This window comes from Equus caballus, chromosome 1 (assembly GCF_041296265.1).
Source record: "Equus caballus isolate H_3958 breed thoroughbred chromosome 1, TB-T2T, whole genome shotgun sequence".
NCBI lineage: Eukaryota > Metazoa > Chordata > Mammalia > Perissodactyla > Equidae > Equus > Equus caballus.
This window is the reverse complement of record NC_091684.1, coordinates 182,337,137-182,362,052: the sequence shown is the minus strand read 5'-3', so window position 1 is coordinate 182,362,052 and position 24,916 is coordinate 182,337,137. Positions and strand designations below refer to the sequence as shown.

The following is a 24,916-nucleotide window of genomic DNA, read 5'->3' as shown; positions in this document are numbered from 1 at the left end:
TGCTGGTTCGGATCTTGGGAGCGGACATGACACCTCTCATCAGGCCCTGCTGAGGCAGCATCCCACATGCTAAAACTAGAAGGACCCACAACTAAAAATATAAAACTATGTACCAGGGGGATTTGGAGAAAAAGGAAAACTAAAATCTTAATAAAAAGTAAAAAAATACATTAATAATATCTGTAGTAAAATTTTTGAATATTCACACTGTGTTGGATATAGGCTAGAAATAGCCTCACATAAATTTAGTCAGTTTTGCCACCAGGTTAATTTCCCACAAACTTATATTTTTCAGAGCTTTTTGGATTTTACAGTTATAGATAAAGGGGCAGTCCGTGTTATGTACTATGTTAAATATTTTAACATATAGTTAGTCCTGTAAACAGTCCACATTAAATCTATGTAAACTTCTATAGTGATTTAGTGGCAACTTTGAAAGAAGATATTTTCAGTATTTCAGCTTATTGCAGTTCAGAGATGGCCACCTGAAGCCGTAAGGTGAGGTGGATTATACTAACTAGGTTTAGTGAGAAAGAGTGCTGGGTCATTAGTTAGAGCTGTCATGGTTGTAAAATGCAGAGTGGCAGCATATTTGCCAAGTATTTGTTATCCCTCACATATCTCATTGAAGGTAATACTTTTGGATCTTTCTACCCCAGTTTTGTGTGTGTGGTTACACGTGTACCTTCTTGGTATCATAGTGCATTTCAAGTCCAGTTCACTTAAAGGTAAGTCGACCTCCTTAGCAAGATAAAAATATTATAGCACCTTTTCAGTGGGTATAAGATATTCCTATTTACAAATTAACCTTTAACAGGTCTACATAATTGCTGTAGAAAGACATAAAAACTGCAGACAACCTTTGAAGACTACCACCTGTTCAGAAGAGAGTGTCAGAAACGGGTCCTGTTCATCAGACGGTCTGCTTGACCTAGTCCACACAGACCTGGGCACGCTCAGTCGGCTCTGGCTTGCTGCGCTTCAGGATTTTGCTCTCTTAACTTTGCCTTCCGAATTTGCCTCCCAACTTCCTGTTGACGGTAAGGGCCTAAAACACCTACATAATTCCTAGAGTGACAGTCAGTAACTTTTCAGAATTTCTCCTTTAGCATGTAATGTTTATCTGAAACATTGTCCTCAGAATATTTTCCTTCATAGAATAAGCATGTGAGACTGGCCTCAGGGAAGACACCCTAAAGCTGGTTCGCTAGGTCATGAGGCATGATATCTCCCCTCACAGGGTGCTGCCAGATTGCTCTCCGGAGTGGTGATGCCAGTTTACATGCCCACCAACAGCATGTTTCTGTTTCACTGCGTCTTCCCAACATTGTATGTTATCATACTTAATAATTTTTGCCAATCTGATAGATAGGAAATAGTCTCTCATTGTTTTATTTCCTTGATTGAGAATCTTTTTTCATAGATTTATGGGCCAAGTTTCTCCTTCCGTAAATCACCTAATCATAATCTTTGCCCATTTTCTACTTGATATTTGTCATTTTCTTACTGATTTGTTCATCTTTTATATATTTTTAGTATTATTCTTTTGTGGTTCCATGTCTTGCAGATATCTTCTCCCAGTCTGTAACTTATTCGTTTACCGTTTTAAATTAATGTAGTCAGTTTGCGGTTTGTGTTTTTGTGTAATACCTGACGCATTTTTTTTTTTTTTTTAAGATTTTGTTTTTTCCTTTTTCTCCCCAAAGCCCCCCGGTACATAGTTGTATATTCTTTGTTGTGGGTCCTTCTAGTTGTGGCATGTGGGACGCTGCCTCAGCGTGGTTTGATGAGCAGTGCCATGTCCGCGCCCAGGATTCGAACCAACGAAACACTGGGCCGCCTGCAGCAGAGCGCGCGAACTTAACCACTCGGCCACGGGGCCAGCCCCCTGACACATTTTTTTACTTAAGATCATAAAGACCTGTAAGGTTTACAGTTTTGCTTTTTACATTTTGGACTTCAGTCCAGCTGGGATTTATTTTGTGTGCATGGAATAGGTAGAGGGAGCTGATTTTTATAGTCAGTTATGAATACTGCATTTTAAGGTTTGGATATTTGTTAGCTTCTCTTAATCTTCATGTTATTCCAAAATGTCTGTTTTTTCTTTTTCTTACTCTTTGATATGAATTTTAAGGTCAGCCTGTCAAGTTCTATTAGAATTTTAATTGGAGTTATACACAAAGAAATATGTAGAGTGTTTATTGTACTTTTCAATAACATAAAAATGGAAATAAACTGATTTATTGACATAATTTATCAGCAGAAGTAAATGATAGACATAAATCAATGTACTTGTTTTAAAATATTTTATGATTAAAAATAAAAAATTAAGAGCCTGCAGATTTCTTATAAAGTTGTGAAGGTACATCAACCCTATGACCCAACAATTGTACTAGGTAGAAATAAAGACGTCGATAACAATGATAACAAAGCAGCGTAGATGAATCTCCAAAAATGTTATTAAACAAAAACTTGGTCACAAACGAGTTCATACTGTGTCTTTTTCCGTTTTTGTGAAGTCGAAGAACAGGCACAATTAATCTGTGGTGGTAAGAGTCAGAAAGTAGTTGCCTTATTAGTCTTTGGGTGGTGAACATGATGTATTCTACACAGAAATCAAAATATAATGATGTACACCTGGAATTTATATAATGTTATAAACCAATGTTACCTCAACAAAAAAGAAACAAAGAAAGAAAGTAGTTGCCTTGGGGTGTTGGGGACTGGCAGTAAAGGTGTTAAAGGAACTTTTGGGGTGATGGAAATGGTCTCTGTCTCATAACAGAGAAAAGAGAAAATGAAGTGTGAGCTCATCTCTCTTTTTATTTCTCCTGAAAGTGTTGGCTTCTTTTTTTTGTAGGTGGTGCTTTCTACACAGCAGAGACTAGTGAAAATGCAAAATTGCATTATTCCAACTCCTGGGCACTTATCCTCCATGCCACAGCTCTGTGGCTTACAAGCACAGGCTTTGTGGTCGCTGACCCAGACGAAGGAGCATCTAATCTCTCAAGGCCTGTGACACCAACTTCCATGTGTCAGGGTTCATCATCTGGGGCTACAGTTAAGTCCCCTGAGGATGTCTACACTGATAGATTCCATCTTATTTTAGGTGAGTAAAAGCTTACAAGCTTCCAGCCCTGCAGTTTTTCTTGAATTGTGCCTCTCTGCCCATCAGCTCTGGGTAGCCATTACCTCCCTCTTTGTTAGGTTTAGTGATAGCCTTGATACAACTGAGTAAACTTGTTTACATTTTATAAAGTTGCACATTTCTTTATATTAAGTCTGAAATCCCATTACAAGCTGGCTTCAGCATCAAGTTGAATGAATGATACAAATTGCAAGAGAAGCCTAGTTCTTTCCACAGGATTTTTTAAAGATCCTTGTGGTGTCTCCCAGTGTTCTGAATTTCTCAGTATGTCTCAGGGATTGCAAGGTTCAAAAAAGTATACTCAAAGGTACAGAATTGCAAGCAAATATTTAAAGTCAAAGATAAATGAGATTTTTAGATTTGTGAAGTTTAACACATTTTTTGGCTTTCTTAGAACTTCATTTTTAAAGTGAGGTATCTTTCTAAGATACAGTGAGGTTCTAGAATAGATGAAATGAATGTTTTTCATGTTTACCTAGTTCTGAGGAAACAACCCATTAGATCAGTACCTATGAAGAAGTTATTGGTTAAATGAAATGTGAGGGTTATAAAGGTAAGTGAATGAACTAAGTAAGATTTATGGTTCATAGACTTCTATTATTATTCTTTTCCAGAATAGACATGACCAGATTTCCTGTATCCTTGGGTATATTAAAAATTTGCTTTCATTTGCCTTGAGACAAGAGCTTTTTAGAAACAAACTTTGTAGAATGAAGGATGGCAGCATTATTATAAGCTGTGCAGTTTGACTCCTCAGTTCAGATTCTTGATGTTCCCCATGGTAACTGACCTGGAGCAAATTAAATTACTTATGCTCATTTCCCTATCTCCGAAAGAGTGGTAATAATAGTAGCTACTTCCTCGGGTATTGTGAGAATGAAATGAAATGATACATAGGAAGTGCAGTGCCTGATACGTGGTAATTACTCAATAAATTTTAGTCAAAACGAAGTTATGAAACTCTCCATATTAAGTTCTCTCGTTCAATTTTATCGTAATTTTTGCATCTTTGAACTATTTCATAGCAACTGTGCAATAGTACACAAGCCTAATTGAGATTATTCTTTGTGTACATGTAGATTAGAACAAACTATTAAAAGACTTGCCTTATCGCTTAATTATTTAGAGTCTTAAATTCATTCTGGCTTATTTGCATTACCTTTTTGCTGGTTTATTTGTATATCTTATCAAAATAGATAATTATTTAACTTCATAAACTACGAATCTCAAAGAAACCTCCTCTTTTTCTGCTTTCTACAGGAATCAGTGTGGAATTTCTGTGTTCCTTACGCTCAGATGCAACCATGGAGAGCATTACTGCTTGTTTACATGCATTACAGGCCCTTCTAGATGTTCCTTGGCCCAGATCTAAAATTGGTAGTGATCAGGTGATTTCTTGTTTTTTGTTTGGCTTCTGTAGATTTCAAGGAACAGGAACAGAAACATGTTCAGGTTACTATGGCAAACAGAGAGTGCACACATAGAAGTAAGAAGAAAACTGAGCCAGCTCCACAGCTAGGCCTCAGATCTGGAGTGTCATCAGCACCTGTGCTGACCCAGGAGCAGTCGTGCCTCTGACTGCTGCTTTCCGTCTCTGCTTCTGCGCTTATCTCTGCTGCTGCCGCTAACCACGCTGTATAGTAGTAGCTCTTTAGTCAAACTTTCTGCGATGGCGGGAAGGTTCTGTATGGCACTGTCCAGGGCAGTAGTCCCTAGTTACATGTAGCACTTATGTTGCATTTACCCAAGAGACAGTCTGCTTGGTTTGTGTAGTTACTGTCTTTTAGAAAGTATTCCTTTTGGCTGAGTTCTCTCTCCAGGTCTTTTAAAGAGACTACTGGCTAGCCTGTAGGTGGAGTCAGACACCAGTGTCTGAGCCACTTGTGACCATGGTAGAAGGATCACTGTATGAAGTATGGCACTTCCTTTAACTGCTTGCCCAAGAGCAACTATGCATTGGGCAGGCCCCCTTAGCATCACATATTCCCAGTATATTAAGTGGGTTTTTTTTTGTTTTTTGAGGAATATCAGCTCTGAGCTAACATCTGCCAATCCTCCTCTTTTTGCTGAGAAAGACTGGCCCTGAGCTAACATCCGTGCCCATCTTCCTCTACTTTATATGTGGGGTGCCTGCCACAGCATGGCTTGATGAGCAGTGCCATGTCTGCACCCGGGATCCGACCCAGCGGACCCCGGGCCACCAAAGTGGAATGTGTACACTTAACCCGCTGTGCCACTGGGCCAGCCCCTGTTAAGTTTTTATCATTGCCTGTTGGATGTTAAAAAGAATGGATGGTATGATTTCCTCTCTATATAGATTGTTATTTAACTTATTAACACTTTCCTATATTAGGTTTAAAGTATTAATCAGGTTCCACCTGACTTGGATTGTACTTGAATAAATTTTAAACTTTTTGTGCTTGTTTATTTTGTGTTAAAACAAGTAGTATAATGACAGATTTACTCTGTTATTTTCAAAGATCAAAGAAAGCCATCAGAGTAACAATAGAAAAGAAAAGGGAGAAATGAAATAGTATTTGTCTCATGTATTTTATTCTTTAGAGAAATATCTATTCGATGCTTATTAACTTACCTACTTTTAATGTCATCCTTCTCCATCATTCTGTTATTACTAGAAAACCTTAATGTAACTCTGGGAGTCTACATGGCGCTCCTTGTATTCTTTTAGCCATGTTCCTCATCTTGTTTTGGAAATTTCCTTTTCTGTTTTCCCAGTTGAGGACCTGTGTGAAAATGATCTCTTGTCATAGTGCCATCTCCCGCAAGATTGGACAAAAACAAATCTGGAGTTGGTTTAAAATAGAGCTAGTGCTTCTAACTTCCTTGCACTAACACCTTTACTTTTTGTGAGCAATTTGTTGTATTTTATGTTTCTGAATTTTGTCATGGCCTTTAACATTGGTATTTTAAAAAAAGAAAGTTTGTGATTTCCAGTACAGTCTCCCCTAAATGTTTTCTGTGATAGGACCTGGGTATCGAGTTGTTGAATGTACTGCATCGAGTAATTTTGACCCGAGAATCACCTTCCATTCAATTGGCTTCACTTGAAGTGGTAAGGCAGATTATCTGTGCGGCTCAAGAACATGTGAAGGAGAAAAGACGAAGTGCAGAAGGTGAATGTTAACCCATAATGCCAAGTTAATCACATAGCATCATTATTTCTTAAAGTATTGCTTATGTGTCTGTGTCGTTCTGATAGTCTATTGTGTGTAGTACAAATGAAACTTCTCTAGGGACGGCTTTACGTCCTCTCAGTCACCTCTACATGTTAGCTTGGATATTGTTAGTAGCTAAATTACTGTTCTTGGGGAAAGGAGAATTTTAACGAAATCCTAGAAGGGGAAAAAATCTCATACTGGTTGCATACTTAGTTTAGCTAAGTGTTTACCAATGTACATGGAAAGAACTACTGACAATTTTTAATGACTTAGGTTTTACAAAGTGATTAAATTGCTTTTTTGCAAGTCTAATTCAGTATTGGTGAGTTTATCATTTAAGGTTACATTTGACTACATATGACAGAAAACCCAATGTAACAGTGGATGTGAAACACAAGGACTTACTCTCTCAGCTAAGAGAAGACCAGATCTAGGCAGTTCTGGGCTGGTGTGTCAGTTTCTTAAAAGACATCAGAGACCTCGGTTCCCATCTTTCTGGCCAGCCACTATCGATACTTAAGGTCACAAGGTCCGTGCTGGAGCTCCAGCTGTCAGGTTCACATTCTTAATAGCAAGGAGTTAACCAAACGATATTTTTTAAGACTAAGAAGGTTATTAAGGATTTCCTTTTTTTTTTTTTTAAGATTTTATTTTTCCTTTTTCTCCCAAACCCCTGGTACACAGTTGTGTATTTTTAGTTGTGGGTCCTTCTAGTTGTGGCATGTGGGATGCTGCCTCAGCATGGCCCGATGAGCGGTACCATGTCCGCACCCAGAACTCCAACTGGTGAAACCCTGGGCCCCCACAGCAGAGCTCACAAACTTAACCACTCGGCCACGGGGCCAGCCCCCAAGGATTTCTTTTGATCCATTGCAATAAGAAGTCATAATAGGGCCAGCCCGGTGGCGCAGCGGTGAAGTGTGCACGTTCCGCTTCGGCGGCCTGGGGTTCACCAGTTCAGATCCTGGATGCGGACATGGCACCACTTGGCAAGCCATGCTGTGGTAGGCGTCCCATATATAAAGTAGAGGAAGATCGGCACGGATGTTAGCTCAGGGCCAGTCTTCCTGAGCAAAAAGAGGAGGATTGGCAGCAGATGTTAGCTCAGGGCTAATCTTCCAAAAAAGAAAAAAGTCATAATAAAGACAACTACTTTTATCTCCATAACTCTTTTCTCTTTCAATCTTTAAGACCCAAGATTTTCGCCATTTAAATGTGTTACCCACAATAGAAATGAACTAAATTGCCGTCTACCAGAAGCAAAACAAGCAAAGCATTTATTCATCACTGTTCTTTCTGTCTTTTAGTTGATGATGGTGCTGCTGAAAAGGAAACCCTGCCTGAATTTGGAGAGGGAAAGGACACAGGAGGACTTGTGCCTGGGAAATCTTTGGTTTTTGCAACATTGGAATTGTGTGTGTGCATCCTAGTTAGACAGCTCCCAGAACTAAATCCTAAATTGACAGGTAGCCCAGGAGTAAAAGCCAGAAAGCCACAGATGCTGTCAGAGGATGGAAGTAGATTGGTTTCAGCTGCCTTGGTTATTCTCGCTGAGCTTCCCGCAGTGTGCTCTCCGGAAGGTATGCTGTGCTGTGGGATTGCTGTACTTGACCTGGAAGGAAGTGGGTGGGTTCAGTAGATACAGGAGATAATGGTGGCTAAGCCTTTTCTCATCAAAGTAATGCTGACCCAAAGGTTTGAATAATGTTTTTAATCCTCTAAGATTAACATTACATCTAATAATTTGTTTTACTAAAAGAGTGAAAGTAAATACAGAGACAGCAAGTAGTATAGACGGATAAGCTCATCTATGGTTGACAGTATTTTAAACTGGTCTGTGGCAGTTATTAGCCCTTGGGCATTTTTTGGTATACAGTCTCTAATGGACTTCACTGCCTCAGTGATGACAGAAGTTTGTCATAGCCAGTTCTGTTTGGAATCAAGCCCATACTGTTAATATATTTCATTTAAGGCTCTCTATGCGGCTCTGCTGTGGGTTCCTTCTGTGTGACTCTTGAACCCAGGAGTCCTCCTGCTCATCCCTGTTCTGTACCGTTGTCCGTGGTGTTACTTGATCTGAAACGACCCCATCCCCTTCTCTCCCTTTTAAAATTTTGCCTTCCTTTGAAGTTCAGCTCCAGGCCTCCCTCATTTGTGAAAGTTTCCCTAAAAACACTAGCTCATACTGAGTTTGGATTTTTCATGTGCATGTGTATATATGTGTTGCTTCTGTGAGTAACACTTAGTTTTTGTGTGTCATATAGAGGCATTATATGTAATTGATTATTATACGTAAAGAAGATAAATATATACACAGACATATATGCTTTGTTTGCAATGAAATTTTGTATCCTCTAGGAAATCTTGTACGTAATAGGTACTCGATACTTAATAGATACTTTTTAATTGGTAAGTGTATTTCTGCTTAAATGTGTCTTGACCAGTTTATGTGCTCACTTATTTTTAACATGACTTTAAGCTCCAATTTTAATTAAAACCTGTTTTCCTTGTTCTCACACACTGCCTTATTCCAAGTGGCAGAAAAAGTGACTAGCAGAAGATTAGTGGTAAAAATATACAAGTTCTGTTGAGTAGCCTCCGGGAAAATTAAATTGACCATTTTAGCTTTAGTCCCTTCATTTTAAACATAAATGACTTTTCAACTCCTTAGTGGCCATGGAAACTGTAATGTTTTGTACCTAGTGGATTGCTAGAAATTCCCTGAAAAAAGAGTTTAATATAAAATAAATTCAAATAGATAGTGGCGATGGTTGCACAGCATCGTGAATTTATTTCATGCCACAGAATTGTATACTTGAAAATGGTAAATTTTATGTTGTGTATATTTTACCACATTAAAAAATAAATAAAAGTAAACTCAACATCTGTCAACTACCAAATAAGACAAGACAGAAGAAGATGATACTGACACAATTTAAATAACATGTTCGATTATAACCAAAATTTAATCCAGTCTTAAAGTTACTTAAATTATCTTAACAGTTACAATCCTTTATGAAAAATAATCTTAAAAGCTAGAAATCTTTGACAGTGTCCTACTCATTGATGATTTCTTTATAGGACCTGCATACATAGACTGAAATACAGAGGGGTTTTTTTAATGTATCTTACAGGAAGCATCTCAATTCTCCCTACCCTACTGTACCTCACTATTGGGGTCCTCCGAGAAACTGCTGTGAGGTTACCTGGTGCCCACCTATCGTCCACAGTGGCCGCTTCCCTACAGGCTCTGAAAGGAATACTGTCTTCTCCCATGGCCAGGGCAGAGAAGAGCCATGCTGCTTGGACTGACCTTCTCCGTAGCGCTTTAATGACAGTTCTCGACTTCTGGGATCCAGGTAATTAAGGTTCTTTGGAAGCAGCTGTTCGGTTTGTTTTCAAAAGCAAGAGGGACAGTTTTTTGAGAAGAAGCTATTTTCTTGATCATGTTTGGCAGTCTCATCTGGAGGAGACCGTATTCACTACATATGAGTTTACAGAATATGTATAAGGAGATAATCTAGAAACGTCTATGTTCTCATTTTAATGTCTTTAACCTTTAATGCAATTAAATGGCAGCTTGTGTTGACAGTGAGAGACCTTCAAATGTAATATTATGTTAATTTTAAAATTGAGTATGATCTATGACTGACAGAACTTTCTAATATACACAGTCTGAAAAGTGCATAAACTATGCATTATAAATATAAATTAGACCCATCTGGTTCATGTCCTCACTCCAGCACTTACTAGCTAACTGACTAGCCAAGCTACCAAGTTTCTCTAAGCCTTAGTTTTCTCATTAACACAATAAGGATATTATGTTGCAGGAAATTGTTAGAGCAGTAACATAATATACGAAAAGCATCTCACTTATTACCTGGTGTCTATCAATAAATGATAGCTGGTTTAATGTTCAGTATCCATTAAAATTTGTTTTTCTCTTGTGATTGTTGTATAGTTTTCATTTTCAACGTTATGTTATAGTGAGTAAAAAGTCTTTAGACATATTACAAATTATCCCCACCTCCTTATTCTGTTTCTAAAGGTCACAGTGCACCATATTCGATTTCATATGGTAAAAAGATTTCAATTGAATTCATCATTTATTGACCACCTACTTTGTGCCCAAAATTGGGAGTCTAGTGGAATTTAGTGCCTATAAATTGCTGTAGGGTATGATCCATACCATAAGGTGCTCCTTGAAGGGAACAGTAATGTAATGTCTTATTTATCACTGCATTCCTAATACAATATAAAAAGGGGCTAACTGGCAAAAAAAATTAGACTAATTAGCCCTGTTTAGTGAATTAAGCAAAGTGTCACAGGTAGGGTTCTCTCATGCTGAGATGGGGTTTGAGGAACAAGAGATTTATTAAGGAGCAACATCTGAAGGAAATAGGGGGAAACAAGATTGGGCCAAGGAAAAGTCAGACTGCAGTGCGGGCCCCCAACAAAGCTCAGCGAACCTGTCAAGGGAGCTCTGGAGATTGCCATTCAGACGGTCTCACCTGGGACAGAAATGGCCTGGGCCTTGTCCTCAGAGAGAAGCATGTGATGTCAGTCAAGGCAGCTCCGTGGCTGAGGCCAGTCCTCATGGAGCTGGCAGCTGACCACACTCCCTCCTGCTGGGCAGCACAGGCGGCCACAAAGGGGATCTCAGTCGTGCACGTCTACATCTACCACCAGAGGCTTCTCAGGAGAGGCCGTTTCTTAAAGAAGTAGAGAGCGTCCCCCACAGGGACATCACAGAAACAGCTTCCAGGCACAACATTTTGATCAAACACCTGGAGACCAAAATAGGATGCTCCATTTGGTGACAGCAAGTAAAGAAATGAGGAATGTGGGGCTGAGGGAAAAGAGTAGGAGAGTGGCAGCTGGTGATTAGTAGAGAAAGAGGTGAAGTGGGTGGTGCATGGGGCCGGATTGTGGAGGGTTCACATGATTTGTACTTTGGACTGCTTTTAATATGCATGTGGATTCATAAAGGGTTTTAAGAAAGGGAGTAAAGTGATGGGGTTTGCATTTCTAAAGAATTGCTCTGGCAGCAGTTGGAAAAGAAAGTAAGATTGTTGGAGGTAAGATAGTAGCGGTAAAGATGAAGAGGAGTAGAATAATGAAAAATAAGATGTGAAGCACGTGTTCACAGAATTTACTGATAGTTTGGTCTAGGAGCAAGGGTAAGGTGACTGGAGCACTCGAGTGCCATTCACTGAAATGCCTCAAGAATAATCAAGTGGAGCGAATATGCAGAGGTCTGGAGTTCGAGAAGGAGTCTGGGCTAGAGGTGATTCTAGACTACGTATATTTGGACGTTGTCACTGCAACCTGTGGATGGTTGAAATCACCAACTCGAGTTTTTGGAGCAGGATGGGAGAAGATTCAGGAGAGGACACAATCACAGAAGCCAAAGACAAGAGTTCTAATGGCAGGAGAGTGTCAGCAGTGTAAGATACAGTGTCAAGGTACGGATCAGAGGTGGGGGAAGGACAAGAAAGCTGAAAGAAGAGGTACGGTCAAGGAATTTCTGTTTAAAGCTGAGACTCTAGCATAAGTTCGTGCTTATGGAAAGAAAAGAAGGCAGAGATGGGGTTGGAGTCAGAAGTATAAGGGAGGGAAGCAATGTCCCTTTCTAGGCAGGAAGGAATAAAACTCACAGCACGTTTCGAAGGATTAACCTCTGCCGGTGAGAGAGAAGAAAAGGAAATAAGGAAGGAAAGTAACAGGTGTGAGTTTTTATGTTGAGTTATAATGAGCTTGCCTCTTTCATCACACACACAAGAAGATGTTTTTTTGTTGGGTCTCAGGGAACGAGGTTAGGACCTTGAGGATTTAGGCTAGATACTGAGAGAAGTTAAAGGAGCTGATCACGACAGGTAAACCATTTGCTATGCAACAAATTGCACCAAAACTTAGTGGCTTAAAACAGCGAACATTTATTATCTGGTAGTTTGTGCGTCAGGAATTCAGAGCAGCAGAACTGGATGGTTCCGGCTCAGGGTCTCTCCTGAAGTTACTCAGGTTCGGATGTTAGCTGGCATGGCAGCTACAGGATCCTTGCCAAGATGGCTCACTCGTGGCTCTTGGCCAGAGGCCTCACTTCTTGCCACACAGACCTCTCCCCTCTGTGGGGCTGCTGCTCAGGGAACCTTGCCTCCATCCTAGGTAAAAGAGAATGGGAATAAGGGGATTGGGGCAGGGGTGAGGGGAACAGGGGAATTTTAGAAGAAATGAGAAGAGGAACCCAGGAGAGCTTTATCTTACTGAGAATAAAAGGACATTTTTACTAAACAGACTAGCTGACCGTGTTGTATTTTCAGGTTGCTATGAATGACTAAAAATAGCTTGACTGTATGGGAAGCAGTGTCACATGGTTAACAGTATTCTCTCTGGGATCAAACTGTTTGCTTTACTAATTATGTGATTTGGGCAAATAACTGAATTCCTGTTCCTCAGTCTCTCTTCCATAAAACGGGAGAAATAAGAGTACATACCTCATGGTGCTATTGTGAGGATTAAATATTTAATATATATAAGGTGCTTATAATAATGCTGTCATCATTTTAAATGTTGACCATGTACCTATTTTACCTTAAAATTGTTCAAATTATTTTTGTTTTTTTCCTTCTTCTTCTCCCCAAAGCCCGCCAGTACATAGTTGTATATTCTAGTTGTGGGTGCCTCTGGTTGTGCTGTGTGGGACACCGCCTCAGCATGGCCTGATGAGCAGTGCCATGTCCACGCCCGGGATCTGAACCGGCAAAACCCTGGGCTGCCAAAGTGCGTGAACTTAACCACAGCCCCCTATTCAAATTATTTTTATAAAATAAATCCCACTCGTCCATAATATTATGCTTTCATTGTAACTCTGTCTCAAGTGACAGCTCAGATATTAACCTCAAGGCTTTCTCTGACACCCAACATAGCAACTCCTGAGTTGCTATTATCTTTTTTGTGTGTGTATGTGAGGAAGATTGGCCCTGAATGAGCATCTGTTGCCGCACTTCCTCTTTTTGCTTGAGGAAGATTGTCCCCGAGCTAACATCCATGTCAGTCTCCCTCTCTTTTGTATGTGGGATGCCGCCACAGCATGGCTTGATGAGTGGTATGTAGGTCCGTGCCTGGGATCCAAACCCGTGAACCCCGGGCCACCAAAGCAGAGCACTCAAACTTAACCACTGTGCCACTGGGCCAGCCCCTCTATTATCTTTTAATATATTTTTTATATTCATAAATCTTGTGACTAGCTGCAATTAAATTATTTACTTCGTGGTATACAGTATATCTTCTCTGTAAATTGTATTCTCAGTGCCAAAAAGAGTGCTGGCACGTAGTAAATGTTTCTTAAATAATAGCTGAAAGAAGGTTACCAAAGCTTCTACATATATAGATACAGGTCTATAGATATGTCATTTCTTTATAAGTGAGCAATCCATTCTTATACAGTTTAATGAGTTGAATTTGCCACACCTTTTCCTTTTCAAATAACGTTGATTTTTTCACAGCAGTTTCATTTAGAATTACTTAATGAGAGTATGACTTAGGAAAATGAGCGTAAATTACATCTAATAGAAAATTCCTTCAAATGATTGTGGCCCATGCAGGTATTTCCAGGTTTTTCTGTACTGTTAAGAAATAGTACATGTAGGAAAATGCTGAGATATTTTCACCTGACACGTGTACAGTAATGCATCACTTAACCATGAGGATATGTTCTGAGAAATGCGTCATTAGGCAATTTTATCATTGTGCAAACATCGTAAAGTGTACTTACGCAAACCTAGATAGTATAGCCTCCTACACACCTAAGCCATATGGTAATCCTGTGAGACCACCATCGTATAAGCTGTCTGTCATTGACTGAAATGTTATGTGGAACATGACTATTATCAAAATATGAATCCGTGTTTTTTTTTTGATGAGGAAGATTGGCCCTGAGCTAACATCTAGTGCCAGTCTTCCTTTTTTTGCTTGAGGGAGATTGTCCCGGAGTGAACATCTGTGCCCATCTGTCTCTATTTTGTATGTGGGACCCTGCCACAGCATGGCTTGATGAGTGGGGTGTAGGTCCATGCCCAGGATCTGAAGCACAAACCCCAGGCCACCAAAGCAAAGCTCGCAGACGTAACCACTGTGCCACCAGGCTAGCCTCCAAAATATGAATACTTTAAACTTAACAACAAAAAAACCTGTCTAAGCATTTCTGTATAGCTTCACAATAAAAATAATAAAAAATAGCTAATACATATTGAGCATTATACGCAACATGCTATTCTAAGTGCTTTACGTAGATTAACTCATTTACTCCTCATAACATTGTAAGTACTCTTGTTATTCCCATTTTACAGATGAGAAAACTGAAGATGGGGTTAGATGTCCACAGTCACACAATTTGTAAATGTATATTTCTAGTAAATGTATATATGTATTTACTGATGTCTTTACCTGTGAAGATTATAATTACCTCGGTGAGTCTTGCCTCCAGGATTACTTACAATGCACATTTTAAAATCTACAGCAGGGGCCGGCCCCGTGGCCGAGTGGTTAAGTTCATGCACTCCACTTCGGTGACCCAGGGTTTTGCCGGTTCGGATCCTGGGTGTGGACATGGCACTGCTCATCAGGCCATGCTGAGGCGGCATCCCACATGCCACAACTGGAAGGACCCACAACTAAAAATATACAACTATGTACCAGGGGGCTTTGGGGAGAAAAAGGAAAAATAAAATCTTAAAAAAATAAAACCTACAACATTTGCCAGGACTCTAAAGTCAGTCAGTGTTTATTGTCTATAACTGCTGTGTACAGAAAAGAAATTGTTACTACCAAACTAGAGACAACTTCACGCAGATCGTAAAGCAGAAAATAAGGTAGTGTTGGGATCTGTTTCTCACTGATCATTTCTCTTCAGTAGACGGAACACACCGCGAACTTGACGAAGTCAGTCTGCTTACTGCTCTCACGGTGTTTATTCTGTCCACCAGTCCAGAAGTAACCACCGTCCCATGCCTGCAGAAGCGCTGTATTGACAGATTTAAGGCTGCTCTTGAGATAGAAGATCCTATGGTGAGTGTCTTTAGCAGAGAGATATTTCTAATAGGAATGTTTAGGCTTTTGCAAAACTTTCCTTTGTGATTTTCTTGGCTCTAACAAGAAGTACCAGACTAAATTTTTTTTATTTTTAGGTTTGGATTAATTCCTATTCTTGGGGTGACAAAGGCAAATAATAATGGTTTTATTCTTTGGCCCTGAGGATAGAGTATAGTCGGAGAAAGAAAAAGGAAATGTTTAAAAACAACTAAATTTGAAATAGGGACATCTTAAAATTGATGTATCTCTAGAACTCTACAAGGGACATTTAGTAAGATAATTTGTAGCTTATTATAGTGGATTTCCTAAAAGAAAAAGAAAAGAAGGAAGGAAGACTCCAGCATATGCCTTCAATGTATGATTCTGAAATAATGGGACCTGTTCCAAAAACAGTCACACAAGTTGATCCCATTCCTTTATGGCCCCTTCCTTTGCTAGATTAATTTCCTGTTCCTTTGTGTTACAGAATGAGTTTGTAGCCCATGATCACAAATATATCAACCTTTAAAATTTAAGAAGCAGGGGCCGGCCGCGTGGCCGAGTGGTTAAGTTTGCGCACTCGCTTCGGTGGCCCAGGGTTTCACTGGTTCAGATCCTGGGCGTGGACATGGCACCGCTCGTCAGGCCACATTGAGGCAGCATCCCACATGCCACAACTAGAAGGACCCACAACTAAAAAAAATATATACAACTATGTACTGGGGGGATTTGGGGAGAAAAAAGCAGGAAAAAAAAAAAAGGAAGATTGGCAACAGTTGTTAGCTCAGGTGCCAATCTTTAAAAACAAAAATTATAAAAAAAAATTATAAAATATAAGAACCAGCTTCTCTCTCAGAAAACAGTAATCGTTCAGATACCATCACAATGAATTGAACAAGGAGTGACTTAGGTATTTGATACACGGTCATGTCGTCTTGTCCTTCTGCCCCATGTTCCCTCAGCCTCGCAGGAGCTCTCTGGAGCAGGCTCACAGTGGTGTACAGTAAGCTGTCTGTCATTGACCGAAATGTTATATGGAGCATGACTATATTATCAAAATATGAATCATCCAATTTCCTCTGATGTTGATACAAAATTACAGTCCAGACTCAACACCATGACATTGGAATGTCAAATATGTGTGCTTTTGCCTAAAACATTTTCTGAAATGAAAAATCTTTTTCAAGTTTATGTGTGTCTTGTTTTGGTTTTCATTTTTTACATTATAGAGGGGCACATGGGAGTGCATGGGAACTAGAGAAAAAAAGAAAAACTAACCCCTCGTAGTTCTCCTTCCCTCTCATACACACCCTCGTGCGTCTGCTCCCACCCCAGCCTGTCGCAGCCACTGTCAGCATGCAAGTTTGAATACTTGTTAGCACTTGGACTTCCAAAATTAAAGAGAAATTAGAAATAAATTTAAATACTTGTTTTTAGGGACTTTAAAAATTTTACATTTTTTTGATTTACTTTTTAAATTTTACACTAAAATCTACATTTTAATATAAATGTAAATTTATATTTACAGTTTATACTGTTTTTGTCTTTTACCTTATTAGGTACAAATCAAGACCTATCAGCTCCTCCTTTCGGTTTTTCAGTATCCGAATCCAGCCGTGTCGTACCCATACATTTACTCGTTAGTATCCTCTGTGGTGGGGAAACTGCAGGAAATCGACAAGAGGAAACCGGAAGACGCTGCTGAGCTTCAGGTCTTTCAGGAAGGTATCAAGGTCTTGGAAGCGCTGGTAGCCGTGGCTGAAGAACAGCATCGTAAGTGTCAGCACTGAAGTCATCTTAAATGAAAGTCTGTGCGGAATCAGAAATTTAATGTTACTTAAAATAAAAAACCTCCCATTAGTCACTTAACATTCTATTTCTACATTCATTGAAAGCAGGTATTATGTTAATCCCCAGTATTGATATTACTTAGTAGTTATCTGGAAGAAGAAGTTCAAAGAATTGTTTTCCCCTTAGGTGAGGAAAATGTGTCCAGATCAAGTGCCTTTACAACTTGGCGTGATGACCATTTACATCCCTGAACCTCGTGCTCACATCATTTGTTTCCTTTCCAGGCTCTCAGCTGGTGGCCTGTCTTCTGCCTATCCTCATTTCCTTCCTTTTGGATGAGAATGCTCTGGGATCAGCAACTTCCATAATGAGAAATTTACATGACTTTGCTTTGCAAAATCTCATGCAGATTGGGCCTCAGTATTCGTCAGTTTTTAAAAGTGTGATGGCTTCTTCTCCAGCCCTGAAAGCCCGCCTGGAGGCGGCTATCAAGGGCAATCAGGAAAGCATCAGAGTCAGGACACCAACACCTAAACACCCTCAGAACCCGGGAAGGAATTCAAGCATCCAATTAAAGACCAATTTCCTCTGATGTTATTTTTTTTAATAGTAAGCCCCTTAATACAATACTTGATCATTTCTTTCTCTTTGGGGGCAAAAGTGACATTTTAGACACAAGTGCACTTGGAGGTCTGGTTGATTGTTTTAATTTAAATAGCTGTGACTTTTCAAAGTAACAGCAAGGGTAACTTTTTTTGTGGGGTTTTTTCTGTTTAGTGGAACCACAGAACTCTGTCAGAATTCTGGCTAGGAATTTCAAGAAAGTGCTAAAGAACTGACCTTACTAAACAATTCACTGCTTTAAAAAATGAAATGGGTTTCTTCTGACAGTCCATACACACATGGAATACTTAATACTGAGACAGTTATAGATTTGACTCTAGTATAAATTATCTGCGTTTATATTGTATCCCAATTGCTAATTTAAAATTCTGCCTTATTCAGTAATTGTATTAAACTTTCTTGGATTTCCCAAACAACATAAATGATTGGAAATGTTTATGAAACTTGGTTTAGAATTTTCCGACATATAATAGTACAAATTCATAACAGCCCTACAGTGTGACTTAAGATCTGGTGTCTATAAATATCATGGTTTTTCACCACATCTTGGTTTAGTTTGAATTGGGTTCAGAAAATGGAAATTTTACTCATTTTAAATAGAATAAGGCATCTCCACTTCCATTTCTCAAATAGATTTTCTGTTCGTCTGTTCTTAACAATTTTGTTCATTTTCATTTGTGGTAGACATTCATATTGATGAGTTTAATATAGATTCATATCTATATTTAGATAAACTATGGGTTTATATAAATGTCAAATTTAGTACAACAAATTTAAGTCATCAGTGAATACAAGTATGTTTTTTTAACATGAAATATATTTTAATATAGAAAAAATTTAATGATAAAGTCATATTGCTTGAAAAAATATTTTTTAACTGTTGGTAATCATTGACTCTCCTTCCACTTCAGTGTTATACTGTATGAATCAAGCACTATGTCACAACCAAGCATTTCCCTGTTAAAAGTTAAAAACCGAAGTGATGCAGCATGTTCAGAATTGAGAAGACACTTTGAGTGAAGCAAGAACAATGTGATGTACTCTATTTTATTATGTTTGTATATAAACACTCTTGTAAATTGTTCAGAATGAAAACATTCGACAAAATCTAACACTACAATCAATTTTTCTACATAAATAAAGCTAATTTTCTTTATCATTCTTGTATTTGAAATTATTTTACCCACAAAAGGTGGCTGGTTAGTCCCACAGATTCCAGAAAATCAATCCTGTGGAGCAGCTAATATCCCTTCTCTGGAACTTGGCCTTTTTTCTCAGAGGAGCCCTTTCTTCACAGTGTAGGGGAGGAGGACATTTCCTCTCCCCAAATGGGGGTTCGTCTGGCCAGAGAACGAATTAAATTCACATGAGACAGAATAGCAAGAGAAAATTAAACAAAGCTTTATGAGGAACCATGGCCCGGGGCCTTTCTTCCCGAAGGAAGAAAGGGCACCGAAGAAGTGGGGTGCACAGAGTGGTTATATAGCCCCCAAACGGGGTGTTTCACATGTGATTGAAATGTCCCTCTCACAATAGTCACAAGATTGCCCCGTCAGCACAGCGCTTGATGGACACAGCAGGTAGTGGTCTGCTGTCTCAGAGGGTGTAGCCGGAGGAAAGTCGATTGTCTGGAGCTGGGCGGTCACAGGTGAGCTCAGCAATCAGTTCCTAACCTAAAGAAAGATGCTTAATCTTTAAGAAATGCCAATGTTGGGAGGGGGAGGGAAGTCAGTTACAGGAGGTTACCAGACTAGCACAATAAAATGCAGATTTTAAGTCCTTGCCTTTGGTATTGATTAAGAGTTTTTAGAGAGAAGGTCATCTCCTTTCTTCTTCCTGGTACAGAGAGGGAGGCAACTTTTTTTGTTTGTTTTTGTTTTTGTTTTTTTTTAAAGATTTTATTTTTTTCCTTTTTCTCCCCAAAGTTCCCTGGTACATAGTTGTATATTCTTCGTTGTGGGTCCTTCTAGCTGTGGCATGTGGGACGCCGCCTCGGCGTGGTTTGATGAGCAGTGCCATGTCCGCGCCCAGGATTCGAACCAACGAAACACTGGGCCGCCTGCAGCGGAGCGCGCGAACTTGGCCACGGGGCCAGCCCCAAGAGGGAGGCAACTTTTACAGATAGAGATTTACCTTACAAATGTAAACGTGTCCTAACAAAGGGCAAGTTCCATTCCTCAGAGCCTCCTTCCCTGTCCCAGTCTGTCAAAAGCAATCAGCCTCAAATAATCCTGATGCCAAAGAGACATATCTTAGGGTGGCCAACCTCAGGTCCCCACAGCAGCATCCTTCACAGTGCGTTGGATTCTCTGTCCTCCTAATTGTCTCTGCACATTTGAGTGTGTGCTTACTGTCGCCTCCACCTGAATGCCCTGCTCTCCTTTGTTCTGTCTGGCGGACTCCCACTCCTTTTAGGCTGGCTTCTCCTTGGTAACACTCCGTAACACATCTTACTCTCCTCTGACACCAAGCAGGTTTACCGCTGCCACATCTAGGTTCTGTGTACTTTATGCATTCACTGTGCATGGAACATCACAGTGTGTTTTCATATCTCACCTCCCTTTTAGACTGTGTCTCCTCAAGGGAGACATTTTGTCTTGTGGAACTGCCTCCGTGGCATCCACGAGGTGCTTGATAACTGTTGAACTGCACTGGGACAGGGTGGAGTTGAACTCAGAAGTTTACTCCTTTGCCAGGCCAGTTGCTGAACTGGGTTGTTCTTGGGATGTGATTTATTAATAAGATTTTGGGATTCTTTTGTATTGTTTTGTCTGTTTTGTTTTATTTAGTTTGTTCTTAAACATTAAGATTTCTACTCATCATTTAGTAACACGGTGTCCTGAATTGTTGGGGTTAAAGGTGCTAGGGGCCAGCCCGGTGGCGCAGCGGTTAAGTGCACACGTTCCACTTCAGCGGCCTGGGGTTTGCTGGTTTGGATCCCAGGTGTGGACATGGCACCGCTTGGCACGCCATGCTGTGGTAGGCAGCCCACATATAAAGTAGAGGAACATGGGCACGGATGTTAGCTCAGGGCCAGGCTTCCTCGGCAAAAAAAAACGAGGAGGATTGGTGGCAGATGCTAGCTCAGGGATAATCTTCCTCAAAAAAAAAAAGGTGCTAGATGAATGTCAATAGTTATGACAAGATAGTATATCCAATGTCATGGAATTAGGAACTTTGAGTTAGGTACTGCCTGATAGCCACCTTTTTAATTGCCACCTTGTTTACTACGTTGAATTAGTAAATATGTCCTTACTGATGAGGAAATTAAGGCTTACCAGCTGGGATTGGAACTCATCGTTCTGATCCCAGGGTCCACGCTGGAGACAGAAAAAGTGCTCTGGCAGTCCTGGTTCCATCGAAGTGTGGCTTTTCTCTTCTCTCAGTGCTCCAGCTTCCCGCAGGAGCCCTCCCTTACTCTTTGCTGATATTTTCAGTTACATTTCTCCAAATTTCCATCAACAGTTTTCTAACTAATACAGTAGGAAAATGTTTGGTTTTTTTTAAATTATGTCCTCTAGTTCCTATGGAAATAGATATGATTAGATATTGATATAAGTTGTGATTTGTTTAAAGGTGAATAGTTAAATCTGAAAAATCCATCCAAAGTTCTTTGCCTCTGTTTATTTCACCGAGTCTCCACTTGTGATAAAGCGGTTTAACCAGCTTGGTAACTCTTGACAAAGTAACCGTGTTGATTAGCAACTTGGATGGAACAAAGTGATCTAATATTTGTCTTGAGCTTTATGTTTTTCTAAGGGAAGAAACAGAGCCAAAACTACCTCTGCTTGAAAGCTTACCACGGGAAGCCTTAACAAATAACATTGGCTCGAATGGATTTCTATTCATAGAGCATTGAAGCGAAATTTTGCTTTTATAAAACAAACTTCACCATCAACTTACAGGGAACATTAAGACACTTTCAAAGATACAAGTAAGTGCTATAAAAGAAATTTAAGCTGAGGCCAGCCTGGTGGCATAGTGGTTAGGTTTGCACACTTCACTTCAGCAGCCCGGGGTTTGTGGGTTCAGATCCTGGGCACGGACCTACACACCACTCATCAAGCCTTGCTGTGGCAGCATCCCACATACAAAATAGAGGAAGATTGGCATAGATGTTAGCTCAGCAAGAATCTTCCTCAAGCAAAAAGGAAGATGGGCAACAGATTTAGCTCAGGGCCAATCTTCCTCACCAAAAAAAAAAAAAAAAGCCTAGTGCTGTGGGAGCCCACAGAAGAAAAGGGGCTTCGAAGATGGACTTCATGGAAGGAATATCATATGATCCAGGCTGAGAGAACAGTACTTACATGATGGAGTAAATGCATAGCCCAAGAATCTTTTGTAACATTAATTCTGAAGAGAAGAATTCACTTTATGCCATATCCTAAACAATTCCCTTTGTCTTTTTATTATACTAGTTTGCATTATGAGTGAAGAAATTCAACCCTCAAGCTAATAAACTATGATAATACAAAACTGACAACATGTGAAATAAATTCCATACTCCCCCCAAAACTAAAGTTAAACCGTTGAGTCATTTGCGGCAGTTTAATGGTTGCATTACTGTGCATTAAGGCAATAGTCCTAAAGCTCCCACAGTCCGCCTGGATGTGGCTTTCCAGAGTCCTGTTAACCTTTCTAACTGTAGAGTCAAGGTAATTACATATACAGTAGTCCCCTCTTATCTGAGGTTTCACTTGCCACGGTTTCAGTTAGCCACAATCAACTGTGGCCCGCAAATATTAAATAGAAAGTTCCAGAAATCAACGATTCACAAGTTTTAAATCGCACGCCCTTCTGAGTAGCTGGATGAAGTTCCGAGCTGTCCGGTTTGGTCCTGCCTGTGACTCATCCTTTGTGCAGCAGACCCTCGCTGCATATGCTGCCAGTGGCTCACTGGTCACTTAGTCACCTTCTGGGTGACTGTCATGGTTTTGCGGTACCTGTGTTCAAGTCACCCTTATTTTCCCACATAATGACCCCAAAGCACAAGCGCAGGGACGCTGGCAATTTTGATACGCCAAAGAGAAGTCATAAAGTACTTCCTTTAAGTGAAAAGGTGAAAGTTCTTGACTTAATAAGGAAGGGAAAAAAACTGTATGCCGAGGTTGCTAAGATCCATGCTAATGAGCAGTATATTGTTATAACCTTTTTTTTTTTGAGGAAGATTAGCCCTGAGCTAACTGCTGCCAATCCTCCTCTTTTTGCTGAGGAAGACTGGCCCTGAGCTAACATCCACGCCCTTCCTCTTCTATATGTGGGACGCCTACCACAGGATGGCGTGCCAAGCGGTGCCATGTCTGCACCAGGATCCAAACCGGCGAACCCCAGGCCGCCAAAGTTGAACGTGTGCACTTAACTGCTGCGCCACCAGGCCGGCCCCTACTCGTTCTATTTTATTATTGTTACTGTTAATCTCTTACCGTGCATAATTTATAGATTAAACTTTATCAAACAGTGTATCTAGGGTTTGGTGCTAGCCGCAGTTTCAGGCATCCACTGGGGGTCTTGGAATGTATTCCCCACACATAAGGGGGGACTACTGTGTTGCATTCTCTCCATCAATTGAATTTACTTTCCTCTTTACAAATAGCTTGTTAACCCTTGAAAGACCTCAGTTTATCAGAAGAAATTTATCTACATGTTTGCTAAAAATATAATTATCCAACTGCCGGCTGACTGACAGTGATCAGCCAGTTAATGAATTGCGCCTGGACTGACTTTTCTGTTTACCAGTCTAACTGATGCCTGAGCTTTTAGCTTTGAGGAAATGGGAAATTTTGTGTTGTGATATAGAGCCAGAATATGTTCAGTGCAGACCACAAATACAATCCCGGTTTCTGCAAATCAAACGCGCTAGCTCCCTTTAACTGCATTTCTGTTTGGTTAGGACTCATGCACTGTTCTGTTTGGGGCATTATAAAATGATGATTCCACAGGCTACTTGGGGAAAATTCTCATTACTTGATAGCCATTCTTAGTACTTGTCTGTATATCATTCTTTAAATAGCCAATGTATTTCAAAAAAACAACTTATTTTTTTAAAGAATTCTAACTATATTTTTTAAGAAAATAAGAAGTCATTGCTGCCAATAAAAAACTAATGTTGACAATGTTTTGCTTAATGGGATTAAAATTTAATGTTTTTCCTGAAAAAATGTAGAGAAAAAACTTTATAAACAAAAATATTTATATTTGCATACATACGTATATCAGAAGTAGTGGACTGCTTTATGTAATATTAGAAGAAAGAACAAAACAAGTGAAATATTTCTAAAAGCAATTTCAAGCATGCCAGTGACACAGCAAAAACAGTTTCGTTCGTGCTATTATTGGAGGTAGTGCGAGTGCAACCTCAGAGAGAAAGTGCGTGTGCAACCAAAACGGAGACTCTCTGCTGACAACGAGGCCTGTAAACCCCAGTATTTCTCTGCCGTTTACGTGTTTCTCATCTTACCAAGCTTTGGGCCTTGTATTTCATAGTCAAATGCTGCAGGAGTGCTCACCACTCCCTGAATTGCCAGGGCGGCTGGTCTCCCCACAGCTTCTCCTCCGTGGTAGTGTCAGGTACCAGAAACATATCATCTAGGCCTTTGTTTAAACACAAAAGCTTCTTAAAAATAGGTTCTCTAAGTTATGGAAATGCTTCTGTTCCAGCGGTCAGCAGACCTATTGTGAGTCAACAGCGAAGGAGAAGCGGTTAGACAACCAACTTCCTATTCTCCAGTCAGCTGTGTTGTTCGCTGCCATTTGCTACATTTTTCGCTGCAGATGCTTTCTCTTTTCATTAATAATGTGACCATTCTGGTTTCTCAGTATTGTATAAAAAAATCTGTAGAATTTTCTACAATATAAAGATGTTTCTCTAGTTGTTTTATTTATGTCCTTCACATAGTACTGGGACTTCCAGAATTCACCCTTGATCCTGTGTCTGGGCAAACACATGCCTAAACCATTTTGAACGGTTTGTTCTATTTTAAAAGGTTGAGAGTTTCCATGCTCTTCCTTGAAAAGCTGTCTAGCCGATTTCATTATGTGAGTTTCATAATCATCTTTTCTATAATCATTTAAAAGTGCCTGTTTGTCAATGGGTTCTTAGATATGA

The 24,916-nt window shown here is 39.9% G+C and overlaps 1 protein-coding gene across 20 annotated transcripts in view; it reads left to right on the top strand.

Annotated features, from left to right (window-relative positions):
• The window catches only part of HEATR5A (HEAT repeat containing 5A), a 99,347-nt gene extending 80,377 nt beyond the window's left edge, over positions 1-18,970 (top strand). For 14 of the 20 annotated variants that reach the window (XM_070256344.1, XM_070258105.1, XM_070254836.1 and 11 more), the window contains 9 exons: positions 818-1,040; positions 2,861-3,109; positions 4,409-4,536; positions 6,135-6,282; positions 7,635-7,907; positions 9,462-9,686; positions 15,239-15,393; positions 16,956-17,169; positions 17,472-18,970. In XM_070256344.1, coding sequence (XP_070112445.1) covers positions 818-1,040; positions 2,861-3,109; positions 4,409-4,536; positions 6,135-6,282; positions 7,635-7,907; positions 9,462-9,686; positions 15,239-15,393; positions 16,956-17,169; positions 17,472-17,779 — 1,923 coding nt within the window. In that variant the 3' untranslated portion in view covers positions 17,780-18,970. 20 annotated transcript variants of the gene reach the window in all.
• Positions 18,971-24,916: the final 5,946 nt, after the last annotated feature.